General features: G+C 39.4%; 1 protein-coding gene across 1 annotated transcript in view; it reads left to right on the top strand.

Moving 5' to 3' along the window:
* Positions 1-216: 216 nt before the first annotated feature.
* Positions 217-12,235, top strand: part of stxbp1b (syntaxin binding protein 1b) — a gene marked incomplete at its 5' end in the record, with an annotated part of 29,420 nt that continues 17,401 nt past the window's right edge. The window contains 10 exons of the mRNA XM_034872221.1: positions 217-282; positions 415-496; positions 2,479-2,555; positions 3,572-3,650; positions 4,770-4,873; positions 6,562-6,710; positions 7,802-7,886; positions 8,733-8,863; positions 10,152-10,259; positions 10,376-10,436. Coding sequence (XP_034728112.1) covers positions 217-282; positions 415-496; positions 2,479-2,555; positions 3,572-3,650; positions 4,770-4,873; positions 6,562-6,710; positions 7,802-7,886; positions 8,733-8,863; positions 10,152-10,259; positions 10,376-10,436 — 942 coding nt within the window. The remainder of the gene's footprint in view (positions 283-414; positions 497-2,478; positions 2,556-3,571; positions 3,651-4,769; positions 4,874-6,561; positions 6,711-7,801; positions 7,887-8,732; positions 8,864-10,151; positions 10,260-10,375; positions 10,437-12,235) is intronic.

Consider the following 12,235-nt stretch of genomic DNA (forward strand, 5'->3'; position numbering starts at 1 on the left):
AATCCAGCCTAAAATAAAATTAGAATTTCTATATTTTCGTTTTCATACATATAGAATGCGTTTGAGGGTAAATGTATCTAATAACACTAAAACATTTACAATAATTTTTATGTGAAATCCAGGTAGGGCTGTAGTTGAGACCACCTTGACCGGACTTGAGTAGTACAGCCCTGCATCCAGGTTTTAGGTTGATGTCTTGACTGCTCTGTAATTACATTGCCCTTCTTCACAGAGATAATGAACAATGTCATCAAGAAGGCCAGAGAAAAAGGAAAGTGGAAGGTAATCGTTTTGTTTATCTAATTAAGCTTGGTATCATTCCCCTTTGATCTTGACACTGAATATGTATGTCATATAAAAGTTATGAAAATAAAATCTGTTTGAAGCCCCCTGCTGTGTGCAACTGTGTTATAGGTGCTGGTTGTGGACAAGCTGAGCATGAGGATGATTTCCTCCTGCTGTAAGATGACAGACATCATGTCAGAGGGAATCACCAGTAAGTACAACACATTCTCAATCCCATCGCGTAAAATGACGCTTAGTCCGGTCCCTTCAGGGCTTTTATTGACGGTAAAAGTCTCCTTCAGCGTCATATCTAAACGTGCTTGGTCTGGACTATTGGCATTACTTTTAACACAGTCAGGTTAAGGTAAAGATTGTGGGTGGGCTTATAAAAGTACGTTTCTGTGACACACGGGACACAGTTGGGTTTAGTTAAAGAAGAACGAGACAAGTACGGGATGTTAGGTTTAGTTAAAGAACAGGACAGTTGGCCCAAAAAGCCCATCTGGAGCTGTGGGGCCGTACAGACGCCTAACTAGCTTCTAACTGCCACTGGCAGCTGAGGCATGGGGATCCAGGTGTTTCGCTGGGCCACAGTCTGCCAGGCCATGATCCTGGACAGCGCCACCGTGGGTGGCTCCAGGGCGCAAATATCCCCGCTTAGCTCCGCCGGGAGTGCTATGCCTCTCCGCTCTGCCGCCTTCCTGATGATCTCTGGCAGATCAGCGAAGAGAGCTTTGGCGGTGGAGACTGGGGCCCTCTGAAGCAACGTTCCCGTCCCCGCTAGCCTGGCAAGACCAAAAAAGCTTCCGCCTGTCAGTTTAGCTCTTTAGATGACAGGCGAGTCAAAATTGGCAGGAGGTGTGGAGGGTGAGAGCCTGGCCAACAAGAACGGCGTTGAGGCAGGTCCCGCAGCTTGGGTGAAAGTCCGGCGGCGGGATATAGCCAGTCCGGCAGGAGGGGCAGACGCGAGCACCGTTGGAAATTCTTGTCTTCACACTGCGTAATTGAAGAAAAAGTGGGAGACGAACAACGGAATCGCTGTGAAAATATACAGTAAATGCAGACGTAGTTGAGGCCCGTACTGGGCACAAGGGCTGGAAAGAAAATCTCCACGACTATGCATGCTTAAAGTGATAAACCCCCAATAGCGTAGCCCTTAGAGGGCGAAGCCTATACAAAATAGAACACATAGCCTATCAAGTGTGTCTTGATCAAACCTGACTGAGGGGGGACATGATGGCAGACCAATCAACCTTAATTTATTAACATTTGGGGACCGCTTAGGTTTAGGCAAAAAGTTATTAGACATGTCTATAAAAACAAGCGTATACTTAAAGGTCCCATGGCATGTAAAGTTCACTTTATACGTTTTTTTTTAACATTAACATGAGTTCCCCCAGTCTGCCTATGGTCCCCCAGTGGCTAGAAATGGTGATAGGTGTAAAGCGAGCCTTGGGTATCCTGCTCTGCCTTTGAGAAAATGAAAGCTCAGATGTGCCGATCTGGAATCTTGCACCTTATGAGGTCATGAGGTTACCTCCCCTTTCTCTGCTTTGCCCGCCCAGAGAATTTTGCCCACCCATGAGAGAGAGACCTCATGGCTTTCAAAGGAGCAAAGGGGCAGTTGGTAAAGGCCATACCCCCCAGCCTCCACCTTGGTCCAGAAATACGGTGGCCCTGAGAGGCCAAGGCTCTGCAACTTAAAAAAACATATGCCACTAGATCACAATACAAAACATAACAAAAACACAACATATTAAGAAAACACAATACATTACACAGTTGTGTTGTGATCTATTTGCATGTGTTCTCGCTCTCTCTTAAATTGCAGTGCTTTGGCCTCTCAAGGCCACCGTACAGAAAGCATATTGATAAGCTCTGACAGCAACTGCTAAACTGAAAGGCTCACTACACAAACATTTTAAATTAAACATAAAATAACAATAAAATACTGACCTGACTTAAATGTTTACAATAACTGGCATTGAACTACAGAAGAATCTAAGAAATTAATAATATTTCAAAACTTGACGTTACATTTGACCTACCTACCTGATTTTAAAATGTATGCTCTCATTCAATAACAGTTCCATTTCTTTGTGCAGGATTGTGCAGGGCAGAGTTAGAAAGAATAGTTCTAGTCTAATCAAGCTGATGGATGAGTATTAATAATTATTTTCCTGTTATCTCTAGTTGTAGAAGACGTAGGCAAGCCACGTGAGCCTCTGCCAAGCATGGAGGCCATCTACCTGATCACACCCTCAGATGAGGTAATAAGATACAACAAAGATACAGCTCCTATAGAGGATGTGTATGTACCATGGTACAGTGCATACAGTGTCATACACAATACATTAGTCATGTGTCTTTCAACATGTTTTCATGCACATTTTTAAGTATGGCATTGAAAAATGTTGATGGCAATGGCAAAATTTGAAGAAGAATTATGCTCGTCTGAGGTGGTTTTTGACTTTTTTTTTTTAAGAGTTAATGCGCAAAATGGGAGACTTGTGACGTAGCAAACATGTAACTCACATGCCTATAGACCCAGTATCCATCGGATGGACGATGGGACATAGGTCCCATCCAGTGCGCTGTACACTATAGCCTGTGCCTCAGCCACGTTAACATTGGTTCAATAGCTTGAATCGTATGGCCCTGCACACATACGCTTGTCTCGCTGACACCAAATGTCTCTGCCACAACCCTATATTCTTTTTTAAGATTTATTTTTTGGCCATTTCAGCCTTCATTTTTGACAGTTGAAGACATGAAAGGGGAGAGAGAACGACATACAGCATAACGCCACAGGTTGGAGTCAAAACCAGGCCCACTGCATCAAGGAGTAAACCTCTGTACAATGCTACCTCTCTCCATTGAACTAAAGAACTAAGCTTCTAAACTCTTTGATTTAGCAAGCTGGTTTGCAATCGTAAACCAAGCGTAATGTCAACTTGTGACAAAACTACGCTTTGTGTAGTCTAGTTTGTTTTTTTTGCAACATTTGAAAAGTTCAACATTTCTGGACAATTAGATTGAAACATGGCTATTGACCTGCAACTAACTTTTTGTCACATGAATACTTCAAAGTGCAGTTCCAGTTGGAGTTATGGTAAATTTGGTTTGTAAAGATTGCAATTCTTGTTCTTTTTAAAGTCATGTTTTGATAAATTAAGAAACATGGAGGGGTTTTTATGTTTCTTTTCACTTACTTTCAAACAAAATACAGAATTGTCCTGAGTGTCATTGCTGTCATATGCTAAAACATTGTTCCCTGCTGTCTCAGTCTGTTCAGGGTCTGATTGATGACTTCAGAGACCCGAAGTCACCGAGGTACCGAGGAGCTCACGTCTTCTTCACCGACAGTGAGTAAATCCATCCCACACTACAGATGGGACATTTACTAACTCACAGTTAGTCTAGACCAGAGATCTTCAACAGGGGGTCCGGGCCCCCTAGAGGGTTCTCAGAGTAACTGGAGGGGGGGGCACCAAATTATTGGAAATAATTGTTAGTAGTTTTTTTCACATACACAATAATACACAGTACAATAGGCAGTGAAAATTATTGTGTACCTGTTCCAGCTTAATAAAAACAATTAAAATAAAATCCATTAAAATAAATAATAAAACACACAATAGAATAAGAGACTAGAAAATTAGGTGGTGGGTGGGGAGTAAAGATGGGAAGTTCCTAAAGCTTAGTTCCATATAAATGCATGGATAAAATGTGAATTTTTTGTCAGTAAAAACAATATTGACCTTGTAGTCAAGAAAGAAAAGGAGCCTCATATAAGACTAACATTTCCTCCTTTGGAGTCCGTTCAGTCGCATTTGGAGATCAACACTTTTTTTTAGTGTAGTAGTAGTGCCCGGAAACAAAAACTACTTTTCAGTAAACTCTGTGTACACAAACAATGTTCTCAAAGCTTGAGTTCATGTGTAGAGACCCTGGTGATACTTCAAGCAAAGTTTCATATTGTGTCGAGCTTTCTTAGTGTTTTAAAAATGTTGTAGTCATAGTAGTGCCCCTAACACTCTCATTTAAAAGGCCATTTGACCGAAAATGAAAATAGGAAAAATCTTAAAAGTCCTCATTAAATAAAAGTTTGACTCAGGTCTATTAACAAAACACCCTAGAATGCATTTTGGCGAGAGTTACGCTTTAAGCCACACACCTCCAAACAACTCTGGTGGGTGCTGGATCCTATCAACAGTGTTATTATGTTCTCAAACAAAGTTCCTCCAGTGCCACAGAAGACATTATACTACTATTTTCACAAGTTGTGTAGTATTTCCAGTGACTATTAAACTGACCTTCATGTATAAAAACCATGATGAAAACCTTATAATCTCTTCACATGTTAGTGGAATTGAATAATTTCAATAGTACAACATTCAATATTGATAAAACATTTCCATTTCTTTTTATCTAACTACTAACTATCCCAGTAAATCACCATGTTTTTCTGTGATTCTCGCCAGCAATTCCAGACTTGTTGTTTGGACTGTTGACCAAATCCCGCGCCTCCAAAGCCATGAAGGCCTTGACTGAGATCCACATCGCCTTCCTGCCCTATGAATCTCAGGTAAAACATTGTCTGGACTGGGATTAGACCACAGCAGTTGCTCTTAATCATGTACCTCAGGTATGATGGGAGGTTTTCGCTCAGTAGTGTGTAAGGCCGGCAGAGAAATCTCTCTTGTTGCTTTGAGTGGAGTTTGTTTGAGGGTATTCTTATTGCGTTATTTCAATTTAATGTGTGTGTGTGTGTGTGTGTGTGTGTGTGTCTTGTACATCATCACTTAGGAACTGAATGAAAATTTTTGAGGAGGATGGATACAGTAAACTATGTTTTTTTTTAAATAAATATAACAAGGCCATCTTATGCAATGAGGTTTTGCATTGTAGTGCAACATACTGTACAACAACAACATTTTCTAACAGATTAAGTAATTGTGCATATAGCTATTGTGTGGGTCAGTGTATACAGTTTACATACTGTAAAACCTGGTGTGAACTCACCTTTAAAGTCCACATCTAAAATGCATCTAAATGCTGCATGCGTCATGGTGTTATCACTTTGTGTGTGTTTTATGTTTTACTGAACATCCAACATGTAGCCACAAGGTAAAAAATAAATCCTGAAAATACTGAGAAATTTTTGTTGGATGTTTACACAAAACAAGTTGGTTATTTAGACTGTTGAACAAAACCAAAACAGTGAGTTGAACGTAATTAAAAAGCTCCATGGAGCTGAGCTAACTCCAAAGTTTGTGTTCTTTGCAGGTTCATTACTACGAATACAGCCTTTCATATTACAAAGACATTTTACACGTTATATATTGATCTAAAAATATAAAAACTGGTTTTGTTGTCTTAAACATACTGTTATCATTTGTAGATTATGTGGCAACAACATCTTTCCTTTCAACTTCAAAAATATAAATTGACACAGTTCCTTGCTGAGGAGGTTGAGACCAACAGTGTTTTGTGGATCAGCTTTAGCCTTCAATCTTCTGCTGTTTTCCTCTAGTTGTAATCCCGAAAGGGATGGACAAATCATACCCGCCCTGCCCCTGCCCGCTTCTCATCCATTTACCTCATTTGCTGACAGAATTAATGCTCATACTCTGCAGCCAATGGTAGCATGGATTAGATATGTGACAAGAGAAAGCACAGGGACTGTTATCATGTGATGGAGTCAGCAGATGGGTGCATGGTTTAGGTGACCGTGTGATAAAGGATTTAATTAGTGTCAGAATTTGAGTGCCAGTGCTAGACAAAAGCTATGGTGGCCAATATTTGTATGTATTGTTTTACCTTTAAACAGCTCTGCAATAGAAATGTTTGGCCAATTCATACGTTAGTATTTTTGCTTATTTTTGCTTAGTTCAGCTTTAGCTAAAATGTTATGTAAGTTAAATTTCCATAATAATTAATAAATGTATATAATTGTGTCATGAATTAAAAAAAAACATTTAAAAACTGGTGTTCCTGATGTTTTTAAGAATTTACTAAATAAACACAAAAACATATGGATACAAAAGATTTCTAAATGTAGAAACATAAAAAAATATATTTCTTAACACACCTTAAGTCATTTGAACTACGTACAGTACATTTTTTAGTTTTTGAGAGATGCTAATTTTTTATGAAAAGGCGTTTGGATTTTTTGAAATCTTCAATAGAATGGTGAAGTCATAAGGTGCATTCAACGTAGCGAGTTGAATTCCAGAAACCTTATCTTTCTCCTGTCATGTTCTTTGTGTCTAGGTCTTCTCGCTGGACAAGTTGGATGCCTTTCAGGACTTCTACAGCCCCTTTAAGGCTGACGTGAAGAACAACATGCTGGAGCGTTGTGCTGAGCAGATTGCCACCCTCTGTGCCACACTCAAAGAGTATCCTGGAGTACGATACAGAGGGTAAGGCCAGCAAGCAACCCTTTTCTAAGTCATTTTTAGGGGTTTGGGGTTTTTGTTTGCCTATTTGAATGCTAATATAGCTAAAATAAACAAACAAACACGCACGCACACACACTCACACTCCTGGGAAGGTGTCACAGTGAGTGAACGCAGAGCTTCATGCTTCAGTCAGTTTCTATGCATCTAGTACTACACAAAAGAGAAGGGTCTGCAAAACCTGCATGCTGTTATTGGCTTGGGCATGGGGACTAAAGCTCTTTGTTGATGCCCACAAAAGTCATGCACATAGTAAAATAATAAGAAAGGGTAGAGGGCAGGGTCCCTGCAGATCAATCAGCAAACTCAAAATATTATTGTACAGTAGGTTAGGGTTGCACAATTAATCAAATTTTGATCACGATCACGATTTTTTGCTTCCCACAATCAAATTTGCGTGATCAATATTTTAAATTCATCCCTTTCTACTGTAAAGCCGTGGCTGTGATTGGATCTCTCCTCTTACTCTCCGCGCAGCCCCGCCCCCATTCACTCACACACGGCTCCTGGCAACATGTAGAGACACAGTGGCGACAGCGCCAGTCCACACTCCTGACTTTTGTCCACATTTTTAATTATTATTAACACAGCTGTATATTGTTAAGCACGAGAGGCAAACCTGTTGTTGTACCAGTGTTTCCGCCGGTAACTCTGCTGTCGCAGCCGGCACGGCGAAAAACAAACAAGAAGTTATTGAATGCAACTAACTTCAGTTCGTAGAGTAGTAGCGTGTGAGACGGAGCTGCTGGACCCATTCATAATGAGTCAGCCGTCACTCTGTGAGTACATCCATCACACTCCTTTCCTCTCTCCCTAGCTCTTTTAATCAGTTATTGTTGAAAACAAGTGAAGGAGCTTTCTCAGAGATACATTTTTTTCTTTTAAATATATCCTAGGCTATTTATTTCAGATAATTCTCATTTACATGTTGCAGCTGTTTGTACAACATACAACTTCAACATGAGAGGACATTTTACTAAAAAGCAGTATTTATTGTGATGCTGTATGTGTGTGTGTGTATGTATGTGTGTGTGTGTCTGTGTGTGTTGGTTAAGAGAGTACAAAGACTGTGCAGTTCTGGCCCAGATGCTTCAGGAGAAGCTAGACGGCTACAAGGCTGATGACCCTACCATTGGAGAGGTAGGGAAGTAGGGCTAACTGACTAAGTTTCTAGGGGGGAGAACCATTTACATATGTACATTTACAGGCACTCATAATGTTATATATAGCAAATCACCCTAGCATAGTCTAGCAGGAACCAATATTCCATTCCAAATGGAGATATTTTAAATATTAATATTCAACTCTAAATGGCGCTTAATTAAACAGTACAATCATATGATACAATTCAGTTTTTTTGATTTTTATGTTTTGATTTCAGCTGGAGGAATATTGGTTTAGAGACCCTTTCAAAATTATCAAATAAATACTCATCAAGTTAGAACTTAGGCAGTTATTTTTATTGTTAATTGTTAATAACTGAAGTGGAGATTTAATGTTTTCAATCAACAACATTTTTTGAACCCTTGTGTTGTCTTAGGGTCAAATTTGCCCTGTTTTAAAATTAATTTTTTAACTCAAGAATTAGGTATAATTAAATATAAATAATGTTTATGGACTATGTGTTAAACTGATAGTAATAAGTTAGTGTTGTTTGTGCGTAGTAGTGAAAAGAAGCGCTAAATATTACAAAAACATTGAAACAGTGCCAAAAGTGTAAAAAAAAGAGACAAAAGCTTCAGAAAAAGTGTTGATTTTCACCTGTTTTAACTCAGGTGGACGACAAGTGCATGGTTGATGGAACACAAAACAAGGGTTAAAGGACATGAAGTAGTATGAATACCCAAAGTTTATATTAGCTAAATTATCATGCTTCATCTGACCAGAAAAGCCTGTGTAATTTAGCAATATTGAACGTTGAGTACAAAACATCTGTCCGTCCTATACAGTGTATGCAGTGTTTTGTTTCTGTTCTGATGCCTCCAGGGTCCAGACAAGTCCCGTACTCAGCTGCTCATTCTGGATCGTGGCTTTGATCCCGTGTCACCTCTCCTGCATGAGCTCACACTGCAGGCAATGGCCTACGATCTGCTGGGCATCGAGAACGACGTCTACCGGTAAGGACCAGGGTTTTTATCGGAAACTAAAACTAAAGGGAAAAGAAGCAGTGGAAAATATTTTAACAAAAACCCCAAACTTCAAGAAAATCTTAAACTAAACTGAAACTATATTGCCAGGTCAAAAAACTAATAAAAACTTGATAAAGATTAACGTAACTCATGTTTACTGTACTGTTTGGGGTTTTTACAGAAACTGAACGGACTTGACATGAGTTGCTGTGCAACTGAAGTGTCCTTGGTTCAAGACACTGAACGCTGAATAGCTCCCGATGTTGCGCCATCTGTGTCTGTGAATGTGTATCTGATGAGCAGGTGGCAGCCTCAGCCACAATGTATGAATGTGTGTGAACGGCTCCTTAACAATGTTAAAGTGATAGAGTAGTCGTTAAACAATTATTTGTCTATTTACAAACTGCTTCACATAGGACACTCTTTTAGAGCAAAGTTTAACATTAAAAATCCATCATATTCTCAGACCAAAGCAATTTGTATGTACATGTATGTGTAGCTACATACTTCTTAGACATTATACCTGGCCCTGACAAAACAAACTAAAACAACTGTAAAACTAAATATTTGAAAACTCACTGTAACTAAAACTAGCAAACACACTCTGGAATCTAACTAAAATGTAATTGAAAAGTCAAGGAAAAATTATACAAAACAAAAACTAGTTGAATTCTAAAATATAATAACCTTGGATAGGACACTTCTGAAGGAGATCTGATAGCTCACAGGAGTCACTTAGCAAAGAGGGAACCTGTCATTTCAGTATTTGTCTTTTATTGATTATTTTGACTAGGGCTGAATGATGTTGGGAAAAAAATCAAATTGTGATTTTTCTGCCAGTTATTGTGATTTCGATTTGATTGCACTTTAGTTTTTTTCAAGTTAAGCTAAAGTTTAATATTCACTATGTAACAGATAAAAAACGTTTAGGAGCAATATCACATCTGATATGTAACAGTATTCCAGCATTCATCTTATGAAAAAACAGTAAATATTATTTGTAAAAAGTGGAATAAAAATTGTTAAACCAAACATTCAACTAAATTTTGCACATTCCATTAACAATTATCTAATCCAATTCTTTCAAATCGCGATTTCAGAATGATTTATTGTTCAGCCCTAATTTTGACTGTCACTTAGTTATATATTTTGTTGGTGGCAGGGTGGCCTTGTGGCAAAACAAATGTCTTGGCTTTACTCCTCAACGTATTTTTCATTGTGTGCTTTAGTAATAATTTCAACCACTCCCGTAAACCTCTCTCGCCCCCTCTGTCAGTTTTGAGACCAGTGGCATGGGAGAGACGAGAATGAAGGAGGTTTTGCTGGATGAGGATGATGACCTGTGGCTGACTCTGAGACACAAGCACATCGCGGAAGTGTCAACGTGAGTGGCTTTCACTTCAACAACTTCATCTACCTCTAACCCAACAGCTAGGTCACAAAGCTGTCAAAGACAATTTTTCCATTTTCTTTCTCTCTGTCTCATTTTCATCTTCACAGGGCTGTAACTCGTTCTCTGAAAGACTTCTCTGCCAGCAAAAAGATGAATACCGGAGAAAAGGTACAGGATACGCTGTGTCACTCTGCTTTGGTTTCAGGATCTGTAACTGTGTTTCTGTGCTTCACACAGTCACACAGATAGTGGCGGAAGAAGTATTCAGATCCTTTAAGCTTTAGTGCGTAACTTTTTGATAATAATTAATGTCTGTTACATTCAACCCATTGCCAAATGAGTGGCTACAAAGCTCCATCATGTTGTTTTAATCTTCCGTGTCCTCCTTGGCTACTTGCAGCTGGCTGGAGGAAGGGGCCGAAAAAATCTTCACATTCTAGAAACTGGAAACGATCAAAACAGTTCTGTCAATGAACAAAGTGTTTAAGTGCAAATCATTTCAGCTGGACTTGTAGACCTGTATGTTGTTGGGTGTTTTATTAACTAGTAACTAAAGCTGTCAGATGAATGTAGTGGAGTAAAAGTAAATCTTTTCTCTGACAGGTAGTGGAGTAGAAGTTGAAAATGGCATGAAAAGAAAAGACTTAAGTCTGAGTAAATGTACTTACTTACATTCCACCACTGCACACAGACATTGAAGAAGAGCAAAAGTATTACAGGGAAGACATGTGAAATGGGTTGTTTATAGTGATGAACCTACAAAGAATAATCAACTGAATCTGCAGCTTGCCTCAGCTTCATAGAGCTTCATAAGGTGTTTTGGCTCATTGTTTAGCATTTCGTCCCACACTGTTTTGTTCCCTCTCACCGCTATTATAGTGCTGTATTATTTTTAATAAATTTTAGGTCTGTACTATTAATTAATTTACGGCTTGTACAAATTTTTAAGGCTTGTACTACGAAGCAATACGAGGTGACTTCAGGTTTAACCCATGGCTTTGTGTATCACAATGGTGGATCACTTCTTGCCGGTTTAAATTGCTGTTGTAACTTATACCGAAATCCTAACCTGGTCGGGAGCAGGCTATGTTGGAGATTAGAGATCAACCCGTGTAAAAGCACCACCTACTGACCAACCAATACTCAACTGAAAATGCCGTCACTATTCTTAGAAGATCCGGTGGAGCTCGCTCCACAGAGAAAGAGAGGTGCGACAAACTGACGACTGCTGTTAACATTCCCTGATGGGTATTTTTATGAAAGATAAAGATTTTCAGCGGCGGAATTACGTACTGAAATTCAGTACGTGCAACTGAAATAATAGGCTAAAGCAACGACAGTTTATGGAAAGCACACATGTACGTATTAGTGGTTGGATGATGTGATGCCTGACTGATGGGGAAGGGTTATTGATAGATATATATTGATTGATAAACATTGAGATTTATGCATTTTCATCATCGGCTATTTTTTGCCAGTTTTCCCCTCGATTTTAGGAAGCAGCAACTGTATTGTGTTCTGCCTGTAAAACTGGGCCTGTGTTCGCAATTTTTACGTAGAATTGCTCTTCTTATTTGAAATATGCAGCTCTGGAACATGTTTGTGATTGGTCATGCTGTGCAAACACCGCCTCTTTTATGTGAACGCGTGCGTAACTTGATTGGGAAACCCTGGTTGAGTGAACTTGTTGATAACCACTGTCGGGACACATCCCCGGTTGTTAGGTTAGGTGAAGCCGGGTAACTAAAATAAATCCAGGGCATGTTGATCTTGCTTTGTAGTAGTCTCACATTCCTCCAGAGTGTATCACTCTGAGCTAGAAAGGTCAAGTTAAAGGTAGAGGTCCCAGATTCAGGTGTCTGGCTAGTCCACACAGCATTCTGGGATGGGAGATATATACACTCACCGGCCACTTTATTAGGTACCCCATGCTAGTAACGGGTTGGACCCCCTTTTGCCTTCAGAAC

The sequence above is a fragment of the Etheostoma cragini genome, chromosome 5 (assembly GCF_013103735.1).
Source record: "Etheostoma cragini isolate CJK2018 chromosome 5, CSU_Ecrag_1.0, whole genome shotgun sequence".
NCBI classification, from domain to species: domain Eukaryota; kingdom Metazoa; phylum Chordata; class Actinopteri; order Perciformes; family Percidae; genus Etheostoma; species Etheostoma cragini.